The following is an 18610-nucleotide window of genomic DNA, read 5'->3' as shown; positions in this document are numbered from 1 at the left end:
AGGTACGAATCATTGAAAAGATTCTAATGTGGGGAATAAAAATCTAGAAAGTCATCCCTCCCACCGATTCCTTTGTTGTTTCTTCTTCCTACCGATTTTCTTAGGAAACAGGAAAACCACAGTATTAACTTCCCATAATACTTTGTACGTCTCTGAACCTTGATGAAATCCTGTGCTAAATTCTGGATTCCAGAGCTCCAGAAAAGAAGTGTCCATTCAATGAGGTCAGGGGAAAGTAATGAGCATGGGCTGGCCAATATGATGTATGGAAAAAGTTCTGAAAGGCCTGAGATTATACGCAGATGGCCAACCTTGCTTGCTGAAAGTGAAGAGGACTTGAAGCACTAACTGATGAAGATCAAAGGCTACAGCCTTCAGCATGGATCACATCTCAACATAAAGAAAACAGAAATCCTCACAACTGGACCAATAAGCAACATTACGATAAATCCAAAAAGCCAAACCTGTTGCCATCAAGTCGATTCCGACTCACGAACACCCTATAGGACAGAGTAGAACTGCCCCACAGGGTTTTCAAGGAGCGGCTGATGGATTTCAAGTGCCTACCTCTCTTTTGGTTAACCCTTAACCACTGTTCCACATCACGATAGACAGGGAAAATACTGAAGTTGTCAAGGAATTCCTTTTACTTGGATCCACAAGCAATGCCCAGAGAAGCAAAACCAAATGACACATTGTATTGGGTAAATTTGCTGCAAAAGACCTCTTTAAAGTGTTAAAAAGCAACCATGTCACTTTGAGGACTAGGTGCACCTAATCCAAGCAATGTTATTTTCAATCGCTTCATATGCATGTGAAAGCTGGACAATGAATAAGGAAGACTGCAGAAGAATTGATGCCTTTGAATTATATTGTTGGTCTAGGTAAAAGATGCAGAAATAGGGTCCAGAAGAGAAATATCTAATCACTTCAACCACTAGTTAGTAACCAGTCTTCTCCCACAACACTCTTACCTCAGAGCCTGCCCAACTATGTATCAGTGCACTCTAGGAACACTTGGCACCTGAATAGGTGATTGGCACAGGGCCTCTGGATAACATGGAGGATGAGGAGGTAGGGTAGTGTTTATCCCGATCTGAGGGTTTACTCTATGAAGTCCCTTGGTGGTACAAACGGTTAAGAGCTCAGCTACTAAATAAAAGGTTGGTAGTTCGAATTCACCTAAAGGCGGCTCAGAAAACAGGGCTGGCGATCTACTTTCAAAAGATCACAGCCATTTGAAAACCCTATGAACCACAGTCCTACTACGACACACATGGCATTGCCATGAGTTGGAATCAACTCAAAGGCAACTTGTTTGGCCTTTTTTTGTTTGTTTGTTTTGAAGGTTTATTCTATTTATTCTAACAGAAGTGTGATATCTCAGTCATGGCTCAAATTCTTTTCTCTTTGGTCATCCTACGGTCACCACTGCCAACAATTTGTGGTTGCTGTTAGGTGTCATTGAGTCAGTTCCGACTCATAGTGCACAACAGAATGAAACACTGCCTGGTCCTATGCCATCCTCACAATCATTGCTATGCTTGAGCCCATGGTTGCAGCCAGTGTCAGTCCATCTCACTGAGGGTCTTCCTCTTTTTTGCTGACCCTCTACTTTACCAAGCATGATGTCCTTCTCCAAGGACTGGCCCCTCCTGATAACATGTTCAAAGTACGTGAGATGAAGTCTTGCCATCCTCATTTCTAAGGAGCATTCTGGCTGTACTTCTTCCAAGACAGATTTGTTCATTTTTTTGGCAGTCGATGGTATATTCAATATTCTTTACCAACACCGTAACTTAAAGGCATCAATTCTTCTTTGGTCTTCCTTATTCATTATCCAGCTTTTGTATGCATATGAAGCAATTGAAAATAGCATGGATTGGATCAGGCGCACCTTAGTCCTCAAAGTGACATCTTTGCTTTTTAACAATTTGAAGATGTGTTTTGCAGCAGATTTGCCCAATGCAATACAATAAGTCCTTTGATTTCTTGAGTGCTGCTTCCATGGGTGCTGCTTGTGGATCCAAGTAAAAGAAAATCCTAGACAACTTCTTTCTTTTCTTCGTTTATCATGATGTTGTTTGTTGGTCCAGTTGTGAAGATTTTTGTTTTCTTTATCTTGAGGTATAATCCCTACTTTGATCTTCATCCGTAAGTGTTTCAAGCTCTCTCATTCTCAGCAAACGAGTTTGTGTCATCTGCATATTGCAGGTTGTTAACGAGTCTTCCTCCAAGCCTGATGCCGCATTCTCCTTCATGTAGTCCAGCTTCTAGAATTATTTGGTCAGCATACATGTTCAGTAAACATGGTGAACGAATACAATCCTGTCACACACCTTTTCTGATTTTAAACCATTCAGTATCCCCTTGTTCTGTTTGAACGACTGCCTCCTGGTCTACGTACAGGTTCCTCATAAGCACAATTTAGTGTTCTGGAATTCTCTTTCTTCGCAATGTTATCCATAATTTCTTATCATCCACACAGCTAAATGCCTCTGCATACTCAATAAAACACAGGGAAACATCTTTCTGGTAGTCTCAGCTTTCAGCCAGGACCCATCTGACATCAGCAATGGTATTCCTTGGTCCACATCCTCTTCTGAATCCAGCTTGAATTTCTGGCAGTTCCCTGTTGATGTACTGCTGCAACTGTTTTTGAATTATCTTCAGCATAATTTTACTTGCATGTTATATTAATGATATTGTTTGATAATTTCCCCATTCTATTGGATCACCTTTCTTTGGAATGGGCACAAATACAGATCTCTTCCAGTCACTTAGCCAGGTAGTTGTCTTCCAAATTTCTTGGCATAGACAAGTGAGCACTTCCAGCATTGCATCTGTTGACACATCTCATTTGGTATTTCTTCAATTCCTGAGCCTTCAGTGCAGCTTGGACTTCCTCCTTTGGTACCATCGGTTCTTGATCATATGCTACCTCCTGAAGTGGTTGAAGGTTGACCAGCTCTTTTTGGTAGAGTGACTCTGTGAATTTCTTCCATCTTTCTTTTCATGCTTCCTGTGTCATTTAATATTTTGCTCATAGAATCCTTCAATATCGCATCTCCAGGCTTCAATTTTTCTTCAGTTCTTTCAGTTTGAGAAATGCTGAGTGTGTTCTTCTCTTTTGGTTTTCTAAGTCCAGGTCTTTGCACATTTCATATAATACTTTACTTTGCCTTCTCGAGCTGCCCTTTGAAATCTTCACTTCAGCTCTTTCATGTGATCATTTCTTACTTTTGCTTTAGCTACATTCAAGAGGAAATTTCAGAGTCTCTTCTGACATCCATTTTCGTTTTTTCTTTCTTTCCTGTCTTTGAACGACCTTTTACTTTCTTCATGATGTCCTTGATGTCATCCCACAACTCATCTTGTCTTTGGTCATTAGTGTTCAATGTGTCAACTTAAAATGGTCTTTAAATTCAGGTGGCATATATTTTGGCTCTCATGGACTTGTTTTAATTTTCTTCAGCTTCAACTTGAACTTGGAGAGGAGCAATTGATGGTCTGTTCCCAAGTCAGCCCCTGGACTAGTTTTGACTGAGGATATCAAGTTTCTTCATCATCTCTTTCTAAAAATATATTGTATTTGATTCCTGTGTATTCCATCTGGTGAGGTCCATGTGTATATTTACCACTTAAAAAAAAAGGTATTTGCAATGAATAAGTCATTGATCTTGCAAAATTGTATCATGTGATCTCCTGTCGTTTATGACCAAGGCCATATTATCCAACTATCAATCCTTCTTCTTTGTTTCCAACTTTCACATTTCAATCACCAGTAATTATCAGTGAATCTTGATAGTATGTTTGATCAATTTCAGACTGCAAAAGTCAGTCAAAATCTTCAGTGTCTTCATCTTTGGCCTTAGTGGTAGGTAAGTAAATTTGAATAACAGCCGTATTAACTGGTCTTCCTTGTAGACATATGGATATTATCCTATCACTGACAGTGTTGTACTTCAGGACATATCCTGAGATGTTCTTTTTGACAATCTATGTGATTTGTCAAATTCAATTTGTCATTCCTGGCACAGTAGACCACATGATTATCTAACTCAAAATGGCCAATACAAGTCCATTTCAGCTCACTAATGCCTAGGATATCCATCTTTATGCATTCTACTTCATTTTTGACAACTTCCAATTTTCCTAGATTCAGACTTCGTACATTCCATGTTCCAATTATTAATGGATGCTTGCAGCTGTTTCATCCCATTTTGAGTCATGCTCATCAACAAACGAAGGCCCCAAAATTTTACTCCATCCATGTCATCAAGGTCAACTCTACTTTGAGGAGGCAGCTCCTCCCCAGTAGTATTTTGAGTGCCTTCCAACCTGAGGGGCTCTTCTTCCAGTACCATACTAGACAATGTTTCCCTACTATTCATAAGGTTTTCACTGGCCAGTTTTTTTAGAAGTAGATCACCGGGTCCTTTTTCCTAGTCTGTCTTAATATGGAAGCTCCACTGAAATCTGTCCACCATGGGTGACCCTGGTGGTATTTGAAATACAAGTGGCATAGCTCAGCATGACAGCAACATGCAAGTTACCACAGTATGACAAACTGACAGACAAGTGGTGGGCCAACAACTTGGTGCCCCCCAAATTACAAATGTACTCTGTGGAGCAAGTCCCCCACTTGCTGAGTCACCATTTCTATTTCCTGCAAATACCTCCCCCTACCTGATCAAGCTATTCTCTGATCAAAGGCACCGCAGAGAGGCTAAGTATTTTACTCACAAACAATAATATAATTTAAATGTGATTATGGAGTGCTAAGCAACCCACCAGCCGCCGCCCTGCAGGAAAAGGGTGTGGCAGTCTGCTTCTGTAAAAGATTTACAGTCTTGGAAACCCTATGGGGCAGTTCTCCTCCAACCTATAGGGTCTCTATGAGTTGGAATCAACTCCACCGCAATGGGTTTGGTTAAGGAAGCAACTTCCAAGGCTGATGCACTAAAATTTTCAATCAAGCAGAGCCACCTAGTGGTAGGAAGGATTTTTTTTGGTAATTCCATTTTTTGTTTTTAATGTTCATTTTACTCATGCTTGTTTACAGTCACCCCTTTTGAGACTGTCACCTCCATCTGTTTTCCTTACCAAACATCTATTTCTCCAAGGTAAACAAAGCTACAGTTTGTTATCATTAGGAAATCTTATGACTAAAACAGAAGTAAGCTAAACAGTCTCTTTTCAGAAGTGCAAGAAAATGCCAATACTGATCCATTTCTAAAGATAAAGGGCCATTAGGATATTTTCTTTGTAGTCTTCTATTCTCCATAACTCACACCTCCTTTTCTCCTCACCATACACATGTACATCCATGTAAAATATCACATGAAACTTACAGGCACGAAGAAGGTGCACAGAACTGTCACACTGTGGCCTCCAGCCCCCTCCCCTAAACGCATAGCATATAATCTATGGTAGAAAGTACCTTGGGCTGTTGTTTGGCTCCTTTTCTTCCTTTAAAGTAGGTAAACACTCACAGTCGGCTAGGATAGAATAAAAGCAAAGTCATTGTTAGTCACTGAAATTCTATTTCCTCTCCACAAAACCCACACGGCTGATCACTGCATTTCGCTAATCTGCGTGGTTACTTGTGCAGAAATGGCCTCACGGGCGAGTTCTAGAGATTAGAAGATTGACGATGGCCAGGCAGTGGAAATGCAAAAAGCACTAATAGCACACATACAACACGTGAACATGCCCTGCCCTATTGGAAAGGGCGCGATTCATCTCTGCTTGGTTATTCAGGCTCTGTAGGAGCCCAAAAGCTGCAAGTTTCAGGACAGACCCTGGGGTGATACCGCTCTGTCTGAGGTTCTGAGGTGTCTGCAGAATGGTTTCAGTCAGATGGCACAAGAGAAAGACGCAGGTGAGGAGGGGAACAATCAACCTTCTTGAAGTTATCAGAATTCTCTCGGATTACACTACCCATTGTTTTTGAGGGGAAAAAAAATCCACTGGATCTATCACTTCTGTGTCAAAATAACTGCTTTAGTTGTCAAATTGCTGTTAGTTGCCATGGAGTCCATTCCAACTCATGGACAGCCCATGTGTGCAGAGTTGCTCCATAGGGTTTTCACGGCTGTGGCCTTTCAGAAGCAGATCGCCAGGCCTGTCTTCCAAGGTGCGCCTGGGTGGGTTCGAATCGCCAACCTTTCAGCTAGTAGGTGAGTGCTTATCATTTGCACCAGCCGGAGACAGTTTTCTGGTTTTAGTGAGTGTAATTACAATTATCTCAGGAATAAAATGAATTACACCAAAATATTAAGAGAGATTGTCTTTGAGTGATGGAATCTTTTTTTCTATTTTTTCCATTTTCCAGATTCTATTATATATTACTTTTATAAATTAAAAACAAGAAAATGAAATAACTTTTTTTTTTTTTAATTATCTCAATGACCCAGTCCTATCCTAAAATACTTCACAGTTATTCTCCCTTCAGTATTGGATTATGAAAAACTTAGAAATAATGCAAGTTAGTTGAGTGGTTTTGATCTTCTGAAAACCCCATCTTGATAAGCCCCTGGTACAATAATTCAAATGCCAATAATTCGAATTCAAATGACTCGAAAACTCCATTGTAGATTGTTGAACCTGACAGATCCCAGGGTATTTTTTTAAGTAATTGTTAAAAATACAAATGATACGATAATATAAACCGTGATTTTATTAATTTAATTTGGGCATTAAAAATAATTTGCTTATTTTATAAAGGAATAGAAAAAGAAGAATGGACTGTTGATTTAATAAAAAGTAAGGCACATATACTACAACTACTTCCAGATATCAGTTGGAAATTGAGTTGTATTATGATACTTACATTATCACCTGTAATAGTGTTGTGGCCAATAGAACATTCTGCAGTGACAGGAATGTTCTGTACCTGTGCTGTCCAACACAGTGGCTGCTAGCCACAAGCAGCTACAGAGCACTTGAAATGTGGCTAGAGTGACTGAGGTACTGAATTCATTTTATCTTAATTAATTCAAATTTAAATAGCCACATGTGGCTAGTGTCTATCGTATTGGGCAGCACCCAAAAACCAAACCCGTTGCCCTCAATTCGATTCTGACTCACAGCAACCCTATAGGAGAGAGTAGAACTGCCCCATAGGGTTTCCAAGGAGTGGCTGGTGGATTCAGGCTGCCGACCTTTTGGTTAATAGCTGAGCCCTTTACCACTACGCCACCAGATCTATGTAAGTTATACCTGCTAGTCTTATATCCACATATAGATCGAAATGATAGATCTCTAAGTTCTATAAATATACCAGGTAGTGCCAGGTGTTAACTTTTTGCAGATAATTTGGTCTCAGAGATTTCCCTGCTTGGAAAAAAAAAAAACAAAACTTTCTGCTTGAAAAAGACCATTTCAAACTAGTACCGAAATAAAAACAAGCGGAAACCATTGCTGCAGCAATTAAACTGGATATTTAAGGACAGTCAGATCCAAGTTTATTAGGCTTTGCCACGCTCCAGGATATGGCTGAGATATTTATACAGCTGCGGCAGCCCTCTATTACTAGAGAGACAAGTAAAAACGTCAGGTGACCACATACCGTTTCTATTCATGTTGCTCATCCATTTGTCAAGCTCTTCCACTTCTATTTCCATGACAGAGGGCGTGTCTTCCTCAAAAATAGGGCTAGAGACAGAGAACAAAAAGAATGGGGGCGGGGGGGAACGTGTTGTAGGCCAAATTTCATGCGGGGTGACTTTGGGGAGAATGAACTTGATTCAGTGCCTTAAACTCCGAGGCAGCCTGGCAGGTCTTGTCCTATTTAGCACTATCAAACTCTTAACGGAAACGAAGGATAAAACTCAAATCTAAATCTATCATATCACTGATCCAAAAACAGAAGGCGCACAAGCCCAGCCGGTGGACAGCAAAGGGAAACCGGGGAGCTCGCTCCGTCCCTTAAAGCTACTAAAGCTTCCACCTTGCGGCTACTCTGGGGGTTGCCACATTTAGCCTTTCAAAAAACGTTGCCGTCGAGTCGATTCCGACTCCTCGCGACCCCATGGCCTTCGTCGGTGCTTTTGATCAGTGCCCAAGGTCAAGAGGCCACTGTCGACAAGGTCCTGTTATCACACACAGCCCTTCTCCAGCGCCCAGGCCTCTCTCTGGGGAAATGGAGCCGCTGACTTCAGAAACCCACTGCCCTCCCTTGCCAGGGCTCGGAGCGCGGTTAGAGGACTGGAGAGAAGCCGTCTGACTAATGTGGATGGGGCTGGAGGTGGGCGGGGGGAACCACCAGCTCTGCGCCGCAGCGAAGGCGTCACGCTCAGGACAGGAAGTGAGAAAAATGTCTAAACAACGAATAAAGGGAGGAGACAGGGCGGGGGGCATCGCCCCAGAACACTCTTTCGGTGGAATCTCTGCCTCCCTCCGTCCCTCCCTCCCCGGCTCCCGCGACCCACCCCTCCCTTTCACTTCTGTCTCCCACCAGCCCCGCCACCCCCCACCCCGTGGTGGTTCTCGCTGTGCGAACTTCACGCTTCTTCCTGGGATCCCCTCCTCCCCTAATACCAGCGAAGGTGTCTTCCCAGGTGATACGACTTTTAATCAGAATAAATGAACCGATGTCCTTGAAATACACCCAGTGTCAGAGTATTGAACTACTATGCATTTGGATTGGGTAGCAGTCAGAAAGATTCTTTTCTGAGCTGGGGACAATGAAATAAACCAGACCCGCCCCTCTTCCCTGCTCAACCCCTAGTGTCCTGAGGTTTGGGGAACGCGGCACATTCTCCCTGGGCCGCTAGGGGCGCCCGGGAGGCAAGAGAGCCCCGCAAGAAAGACAGGCGAACAAAAACACTTGAGAAGGGCCTGTGGCTCCCTAATCTAAGTGTCTACCTAACCGTTCTTGTCGACGACTGAGCTGGGCTGGAAGCAATCGGGAAGACTTACACTTTCACGTTTTCACTTCCCAGTTCATCTAAAAGAGAATACATATGAAGGTCATGTTAGCTTTGTGAACAATTTTTTTATTTCAACAGCTGAAATCTCCCTTACAAAAAGAAACAAGTGATTTTAAGTAAATCACAATTTTAAAGGAGCAATAATAAACCTCCAAGTCAAGCAAGTGCAGAGTGCCATATGGAAATGAGGTCCTAATGGGTGTGAAATCTGTTTTCTCTTAGGTATAATTGGTCCCCTGGAAGCATTTGCTTCAGATCAGATGCTCATCCCTCTTTATTCTTCATTTTCACAGAGAGGAGCACAGTGGTAAGGGAGAGAAGCAAGCCAGCTGCCCTTTGGTTGACTCCAAGTCATAGTGCCCGCCAGTCATGCTGTTCCCATGTGTGTCAGAGTAGACCTGTGCTCCATAGGGTTTTCAATGGCTGATTTTTCAGAAGTAGATTGCCAAGCCTTTCCTCCAAGGCATCCATGGGTGGGCTCAAACCTCCAAACTTTCTGTTAGCAGTGGAGTGTGTTAACTATTTGCACCACCCAGGGACTACAAAGGAGGGACAGGAAGGGCTAAATAAGAGGACTTCCTCCTTGCCCTCTTTCAGCAAAGTGTCCCAGTTCAGGAACATGGCTATTTCATCTCCTGGTGACAGACTGTTCCTTTGTCCTGGAGTAGAAAGTCGGGTACTCCAGAACAGGCTCCAGCTGGATCTTTCCAGTCTTGGGGAGTCTTCATCTATCCAGGGTTTTGAATTGATTCAAACCAGTTTGGTCGTAGCCGACAAAGCAAAACCAGAACAGGCTTGAATTTTTACAATTTAGGTGATCTGGAACAATAACCAGAACGGGAAAAATTACTGGTTGAAGCCCTGGAATGGGAGACCCAGAAGAGGCATAGTGACCCCTTTCAAGGAGCCTGATGCATGCGACTGGATTATTGGCAGACTGTGGAGAGAGACACACATTCAAAGTGTCATGGTTGGCCACCATCTTTGAGACGGGCACCCCTGTTTCTGACTCTGCTCAAAACCTGATGGGCAAGAGATTTGGTTGCCATGAGTACATTGCCCTTGTTTTCTAAGAGGGAGATTAGGTTTCTAGCAGGGCTTTGACCCGTAATTTTCCCAGTCCAGTTATCGCTCTGATTCACCCCAATTTTAAAAATTCGAGTCTTCCTGTTTCGCTTCCTCAGCCATGACTGAACCAGGAAGAACCGGTTGGAAGCCCCGTCTCTATCTTAGGTAGGGCTCATCGTTCCTATTGGAGTAACACGTTTGGCTGCTAACAGAAAAGTTGGAAATTGGGGATTACCCAGAGGCGCCTGGAAAGAAAGGCCTAGAGATCCCTTTCCAAAAATTCAGCCATTGAAAGCCCTAAGGGGCACAGTTCTATTCTAACACACACAGGGTTGCCATGAGTCAGGGTAGACTAGACGGCACCCAATTTTATCTTTTTTATTATTCCCCAGCTCAGCACCTTTTTCCTTCCTTCATAGCATTTGTCACAATCCGTGATTGATTAATTCACCTGTTCGACTTTGTTCAGTCATTCTCTTCTACTAGATTGTAAACTCCAAAAGGGGAGAGATCTTGTCTGCCCTGTTCATTGTGGCAGATCACCCCCCCCCCGCCCCGATCCAGCAGGCACAGAACTTGGCACGTGGTAAACACCCAGTAAATATTTATTGAATAGATGACTAGGCCTCAGTCTGTATGTTCAGTGCTGAATTCATGTCCAATCTTCTGGACTTAGTTTTATCATCATAGGGAAACTTCAAACAGCCCTGTGCTTTGTTGCTATTGTTTGAGGTGACAGTTAGGTAACAGTGGGCGAAACAGCTCTAACATAGATCAGAACACGTGTGGCAAGAATCAGAGCCCGATGCCCCTACCTCAAGTTCTGCTTTATTTGGAAAGGGGGCCAACACACCCAGAAAAATGAGGCAATGATGTCAAGCGAGGAAATAGCCTAGGTCCACCGCCACCTTTAAGGATGTGAAACCATTGAAAGGCAAACCACTTTGTAGCAGGTCCTTGGCAGTGGGAAGCCTCCTTTTGTCTGGCTTGCAGACATGCAGGCCCCCAGTGAGGGAACACAACCACCGGGCACCTGGAACAGAGCTCCTGGCAGCCTGAGCCACTGTAATTTCCTGTGGGTTGGCGAGATTTCATGGCCTTGCTAATCCAGGAAAGCTGGGGGGAGATGTAAGTTTCATACCCTCACTGCAGGCCTTGCAAATACCCTGTAGGTATTTCCTCCTGCCCCACCGCAGGCCTCTGAAGCTTCCTGCAGATGCTTGACTCCTCAGATACTTAGATCAGGGGGAGGGGAATATCTTCTTCTTAGATTTTATGTGTATACATTTTGCATCTAAAATTTCCAGACTGTTTCTTTAAGGGATTTTATTTCAAATAACACCCCCCCCCGCCCCCCACACACACACAATTGAGACTCTCCCACTGGAGGCTCAGAAGGCTCTCCTGTTTTGTCACTCTCTCCTCCTTATACCCCCTTTTTTTCCTGCTTAATACCCCCCAACTAATTTCTCAGAGCAAGTGGTTCCACAGCTGCACTAGGGCACATGGGTTTATCTTTGTAATCTGGGTTCCCTGCAGGCTTCTGGTGAGCAAAAGCTAGCCCTGCGTGCAGACGATGGAAAAGTTTAAAAACCCATTACAAAAGTGCTCCGGATGTGCCACGTGTGAAGCTGCTGTAATCAGTACTAAAAGCAGAGCAAAAAGCCTTCTGTGGTCTTGTCTTCCCCGCTCCACGGCCATTACCCCGGCCCAGCCGTCATGGCAACAGCAGACTATCCCGGCGAGCGCACAAGAGCGGAGCATTAAACCTGAAGGGAGACCAATTACTTGTCCTCAGCCACCAGGCCCTGCTGGCTCCACTCCACCTGGCGTCTGTGTCTTTATTGATATCCACCTACTCCCTTCCCAACAGCCAGGAGGCAGATGTGGCCCTTATACGGGCTCCCCTCCCCCGCCCTACAACTTGATTCCATTTTCCCTCCTGCGGCCTTCCATTTCCTATCCTCCAAGCCACTTTATTCCGCCTGTTCAGATCCGACGTTATACCCACTTAGTCTGACAACGCCCCCCAGCTCTTCTCCTCTGTGCGCTGGATAGCGGGGTCGTCGGGGTGGGGGGTGCTCAGGGGCACAGCAGAAAACTGCTTTCCTCTGCCTGTTCCCAGGCTGAACCCAGAGCAAGAGAGGTCTTCTCTTTCTGGAGATTTACTGAGCAGAGCCAGGCACCGTGAAACCATGGCGCTGTCTAAAGTGGTTTACTCCCAGCTGTTTTCCCCTGCAGCTCCTTGAGAGAGACCCAGCACATCCAGACACTTAATAAATGTTAAATAATAACAATTGCAGATTTAATGCCTGGAGATCTAGGAAGAATGATAGCAGAACATCAAGTTACTACTCAATGGTTCTCTCTTCCTGATAATGAAAAGGACAGGCCCAAAGAAGGAAGACAGTGTCTGAACAGACGAAGTGTTCTTTCTGAAAATTTTAACCAAGTCCTCCCTACTTGTTGGATTTGTTTTCTGATGGAGAAGAATATCAGTCAATGTGCTCAGCTGCTAAGCGAAAGGTTGGTGGTCAAGTCTACCCAGAGGTGCCTAGGAAGACCTGGTGGTCAACTTCTGAAAAATCAGTCACTGAAAACCCTATGGGGCACTGAAACGCAGGGGGTCACTGTGAGTCAGAATCAACTTGACGGCAACTAGTTTATGTGTGCCAGGAGAGAAAAAAATGTGTCTGCTCCTAGCTTGCTGAGGGACATCATGCATGCAGGTTTCCATGCCTTCCCACAAAACAGTCCTTTGGGAATTTTCCAAGCAAAATGCTGATTTGACCCAGTATAGGAGTTTTAGTTCTAAGGGAAAAAAATTTGCATTTCAATCAAATTTGTTTTAAATATCGTGGGTTTTTTTACTTGTATTATAGTGTTAATATGAATGAATGGACTTCACTTAACAGTGATTGCTAGTCTTTGTCATCCGTTAAACAATTAACCATCTGTAGCTATATTAAGGAAACACTGGTGTTATAGTTGTTAAGAGCTACGGCTGCTAACCAAAAGGTCGGCAGTTCAAACCCATGAGGCGCTCCTTGGAAACCCTATGGGGCAGTTCCACTCTGTCCTATAGGGTTGTTATGAGCCAGAAACGACTCGATGGCAATGGGACTTGGGACTCGAGCCAGCTGCCTGCCGTCTGACCTGCTGATCTTGGGTACATCAGCCCCTGCAGCTGTGTGAGTCAGGAGAAGCCTCCAGCCTGACACCTGACCCACAGACTTGGGACTGGCCAGCCTGTATGACTGCAGGAGTCATTTTCTTGAGATATCTCTCTCTCTCTGTACACATGCTTCACTGATTTTGCTTCTCTAGAGAACTCAGCCTAAGACAGAGACTAAGAGCATGACCATTTGACTGAATGTCCCCAAACCCCCACACATATCCAATTAGGTAAGACCAGCTGTGGAGCTATGGTTTTAGGCAGGCAGTTCTTACTTTCCCTGGGGTTAAAAAAAATTGGGGTGCAGGTAGCTCTGTTTCCCTTTGCTTTTTCTTTAGCTAACAAAGGACCTCCCACCTGATCACTGTTATTAAACCAAACCAAAACCAAACCCGTTGCCGTTGAGTCAATTCCGACTCATTAGGTCACCTAAAATTTCAAATACTGGTAAAGCATATGAATTTACTATTTTCTTAGAATCTACTGTATCAGCCCCTGCCACAAAAGGTAGTATACTTAAGTGCTTCTTCCCCATAGCTCTTATATGCTGGGGACAATGACACTTTATCTGTTGACATATCGTAAATGACCACTTACAGCTCCTACCTAGAGTGTAAAGTCTCCCTTCTTCTGGTGCCAGGAGAGGGAGTGAGGCACCCAGGCCAAGGCAGAAAGCCAGACACACCCTGTTAGTGGGTGTGAGGGACATGGAGGGAGTCTTGTTGGCAGTGTATGAATATGTATTTCATTAGAAAAGTCCTCATCCCTTGTGTAATTTTTTGAATGACTTTAAAGACTTCGACTTAAAAACCTAAAAATTGGAGTCATTTTACCAACATGAGTCAAAAGTACAGAAGTCTGCTTTGGACCTAGAACCCATTGCCATCGAGCTGATTCCGACTCATAGTGACCCTGGATCTAGAACAACCCTGAAACCTAGTATTTCAGGCTCATATAATCAAAACCGGATACTCTGAGTGTGTCTCTGACCTAGGGGATTTTCCTTCAGATTAATAGTAATCTTCAAAATTAAGTCCACTTTAGCCAGTTAGTGGTTTCACTATAAAAATTAGCATACCTTTAATGGGAACAAGAGCTATGTCTCAACCAGGCCTTTCCAAGATCAAATTGTGATTGTAGGCGGGATGGTGAGGGGAGAGCAAAATAACACCTGTGACATAAACACAGATGGAAGAATGCTCTTCTTGTGGAGATGACTCGTGTTCTTCCCATCCCTAACCTTAATCTGACCCACTACCTCGCCAGTTCGCCATTTCTCCCAACAGGGAAATGTTTCATGACCTATTGGCCAAGATTATACAAAGCCCTCCCCTGGATTATGTACAAAAGTGGTTTTTGTTGTTAGTTGCCATCAAGTTGATTCCAACTCATGACAACTCTCTGTGTGCAGAGTAGGACTGCTTCTCGGGGTTTTCAAGGTTGTGACCTTTTGGAAGCAGATTGCCAGATCTGTCTTCCAAGGCACCTCTGGGTGGGGTCAAACTGCCAACGTTTCAGCTAGTAGTTGAATGCTTCACTGTTTGCGCTACCCAGAGACTCACAAAGATGGTAGCAGTATATTTTTAACTTCAATTTAGGCTGAAAGTATACTAAAATATTAAAAACAGGAATATGACGTCATTAAAAACTGGAAGAATTCATTACTATTTTATGTAGTCCTTGTTGCTTAACTTTAAAACATTTCAGTTCCTTCTCCTACCCCATCCCCAACTCCAAGCAGAATTTAGATAATACTCACATGTCTGTAAAGCACTCTGAGATCCTTGGCTAGAAGGCTCTGTGTAGAAGCAAAAAGTATTATGTTTGTTGATTGTTGGTTAACACATGAAGCATTTGTCTGGAAGTAGGACCACACTAAATATTTACCTTTCTTGGTTCTTTTTCTTTTATAGTATGTTCCAATGAGTATCACTGACAGAAGCAGGAGGACCAATAAAATCAATGGAATCAACACCATTAGTATAAACTCTAGCTGATTTGCCTCCTCAGTATCCACGGCAGTAGAATTCGTCTCTATAGCAAATGTTTCTGTGGTCGCTGCAGCAGGTGTGCTTAAAATAGTCCCTTCATTGGTTTCTTCCTTCTCTGGGGCTAGTTGTGTTGACAGGTCTGGGTCCTCTTCATCACCTGTGGAAAAACACATAAAGCTGAGAGTGCCATGGGTACAATGCCAGTATGTCATGCTTCCAATGATTTTTAAATTCATCCTAGCTGCATCCAGTGATAAACTTGACATATTGTACCTGGCCTTCCAGTTTGGTATGACACAGTACTGATTAAACATAAATGGAACTCAAGCTGGAGTGTATGGAACATGGAATCAGAGCCTGGAGATAAACCTCTCACAAAGGCAGGCAGTTGACCCTTGACCAGAGACTTGAGGCGCTTAAGCAAAGGGCATCGGGAAGCTTTGTCATGTCAAGCACGATTTCCCGAGCCAAGTTGTATACTATTCCAGGGAATCTCCTGTTATTTAAAGAGATGTCATGATATTTTAATAAAATTTCTGAATAAATTTAAATTCATATTTACTGAAATTTAAGTACCTGCCACATAACACTTTTAGATGTGATGAAATGCACTGTGTCCCAATTTTTGATGAAAATGTTCCCGATCAATGGAAAGGAATTCTCTGAAAGTCTTGGAAATTGGGATCAGTGTCAGGCGTCACATTCTTTATAGAACTGAGTCTGCCACTGACATGATCTGACAGCAATCTTGCTGGATGCAAAATAAAATGATACGCATCTCACATTCTCTAGGGAAATTTCCCTCAGAGACTAAAGAAACTATGCCAATATTTTAATTTATTTAACAAGATGCATCTTTAGAACTTTCCCTATTAACAAGGTATAAGCAAGTTTATTCTGTTTGGACCTCGGATTGTATTGAAAGATCATCCTGTGGATGGGAAAGGATGTCTATTTGAAAAACTTTCCCTTAAGAGGGCTCTGGGTATCCAAGGAAGGTCCCCAGCTCTGACCTCCTGGAATAAGGGTCACTGCCACCAGTGATGGAGGCAGTGGTGGCTCAGTGGTTGATTCGTGCCTTCGCTGCAGGAAACCTGGGTCTGATTCCTAACCAATGGATCTCACATGCAGCCACCGCCGTCTGTCAGTGGAGGCTGATGTGTTGCTATGATGTTGAACAGGTTTCAGCAGAGCTTTCAAACTAAGACGGACTAGGAAGAAAGGCTTGGTGATCCACTTCTGAAAAAATCGGCCAATGAAAACCTTATGACGGTCCAATCCCTTTGTGCATGGTTCGCCACGAGTCGGAGGCCGCCTTGACAGTAGCTAACGCTACAACAACAGCACCTGTGTATACTACCCCTGCCCCCACCCCCACGTTCAGTCCGTACTGGCCTGGGCTACCAGTGGCGGATGCTGTTTGGTCACTACAGCTCTGCGCTCAGGATGACTTCAATGAGGAAGTCATCCTGGTGGAAAACTTTTTTTGCTGGTCCAGGGTGATACATGATACAAAAAAGCTTTTAACATATGTGTGAATATATTATTGACTTATGTCAGAGGCTTATAAGCATAGGACAAAGTCACTTAACCTGAAGGGTAGAAGTCAATAAACGGTAGACATTAATTTTTTTTAATCCCGCTTTTGGTATATGCATGTGAGGAACACCTGTAAGCTATACTCTGTAGTTTGTAATTGATTCTGATAGTTTCAGATGGCACTTACCACAGTCATTATGGTGGGTTTCCCTGGTCTTGCGGGAGACTGAAATGTTACATATATAACCAAAATAATTAGACTATGACCAGATGAATGTTTTTATGTTTTAACCCAACTCAAAGAATCCATCACCACACAATCATGAAGCTAGGTAGAAATATTGAATTGGCTCTGCAATAGCAAATTTTGTCATTCTATAGTGTCAAGGCCTAACTCGTAGAGCTAAGTTAGAGTTAGGCGTTAAGTTAGTCTGGCTTAACTTGTGGAGCTAAGTTAGAGTTAGATATTAAGTGAGTCCTGGCCTAACTTGTATAGTTTAAAGCAGCAGAATTCCCTGTTTGCATAGCTTTCAATTTAGAAAGAACTTTTCCATGGTTCTTTCCTCAGCGGGCCACAATGAATGGTAGACAACACCATAACAGGCTACAAGGAAGACCTTCAGCTCATCCTGTAATGACCACTGCAAACCCAGGTCAGTTCCGTTGCCTCTACTCCTGCTGCAGACACTGCTACTATTTCAGGGTAATCTTTATTGAGGACTTTCTGAGGGCCGACCCCCAAGCTCTGCCTTTTGCCTGGATTATCCATTTTGTCCTTACCGCTTTTTCAGATGAGGAAACTAGGACAAAAGAGGTTGTACGACGTGCCCAAGGTCACAGAGCTAACATGGCAGCATGAAGATTTGAGCTTAGGAGGGCTGATCGCAGAACCCGTGCTTTTGACTCCCAGTCAGGGAGGGAAGCAATCAATGATTGTAGATCATGAAGTTTGTTCATAAAGTGGCGAACCTCATGTTCTCGCCCCTCAGCCTGTACTAGAAGGTAGCTTTCCGGCATGAGGAGTGGGAGGGGAAACATTCCCGGAAACCTGAGCTTTGCTGGGGTCTTGTTGCTCTGAAGCACCTCAGTCCAGGCAACACTGCGCAGAACGAGACGATCTTTTCAGCACCCCTCCAAGGAAGGCGAGCAAAGCGTCCAGTAGAACAGTTAGAGCTTTGAGTCATCACTTGACCCCTGGCCCCAGAAGAAGAAAAAATAAGAAAGGAAATAGCTAGCAAGAATAATGAAGGTGCTTGGACAATTGAAACTGAAAGAGAAACATAAAGAAGCACACCAAGCGGTCCTGGGTTGTGTCATTTACTGTTCAGCATGAGAAGCAGCGCTGGTCACAGGTGGCCGTTGCTGGCATTGCAGAGTGAAGGGCCAGGAAGTTCTCTTCACAGCACCCTCTCATACACATCTTCACATATGTTTTCCACGCTAAAGTCATTTGATTTCTTAGGTTCTTTACTGGCTATCTGAATAAACGATACTTAGATTGAGGACTCTTTTTCTGTCTCACGCTTCCTTTACCCAGCAAGTCCTCAGCTCCAGGGACTCCTAAAATTTGTCCTTCAGCCCTCCCTGCCCCAGTCAACTCTGTAATAGCCTCAAAATAATTAATTACAATAGTTGGCATTTACTAAATGCTTAGCATGTGCTAGGTTCTAGGATAAACATGCATTATCTAATTTAATCCCACAATAACTTTATTGTCCACATTTTATAACGAAGACATTGAGTCTCAATTGTCTCACCTCAGGTTACAAGGCTGCCGTTTGTGTAGTAAATTCTGCAGCCATGCTGATCAGAAGGTTTGGAGCTGCATTTCCTCCAGGCTTGTCAGTGGAAGTGCCAAGTGACACAGCCCCGTCAGGGAGTAGTTGTCGGAATTTGGACAA

The 18610-nt window shown here is 43.5% G+C and overlaps 1 protein-coding gene across 7 annotated transcripts in view; it reads right to left on the bottom strand.

Annotated features, from left to right (window-relative positions):
- The window catches only part of TMEM154 (transmembrane protein 154), a 103402-nt gene that overhangs the window by 60600 nt on the left and 24192 nt on the right, over positions 1-18610 (bottom strand). For all 7 annotated transcript variants that reach the window (XM_049852765.1, XM_049852766.1, XM_049852767.1 and 4 more), the window contains exons 2-6: positions 15067-15327; positions 14939-14977; positions 8926-8953; positions 7574-7659; positions 5444-5501 (exon numbers count right to left, since the gene is read on the bottom strand). In XM_049852765.1, coding sequence (XP_049708722.1) covers positions 5444-5501; positions 7574-7659; positions 8926-8953; positions 14939-14977; positions 15067-15327 — 472 coding nt within the window. The remainder of the gene's footprint in view (positions 1-5443; positions 5502-7573; positions 7660-8925; positions 8954-14938; positions 14978-15066; positions 15328-18610) is intronic.

Source organism: Elephas maximus, chromosome 13, assembly GCF_024166365.1.
Source record: "Elephas maximus indicus isolate mEleMax1 chromosome 13, mEleMax1 primary haplotype, whole genome shotgun sequence".
In the NCBI taxonomy this organism is placed as follows: Eukaryota; Metazoa; Chordata; class Mammalia; order Proboscidea; family Elephantidae; genus Elephas; species Elephas maximus.
This window is presented reverse-complemented; position numbering and strand designations above follow the sequence as displayed.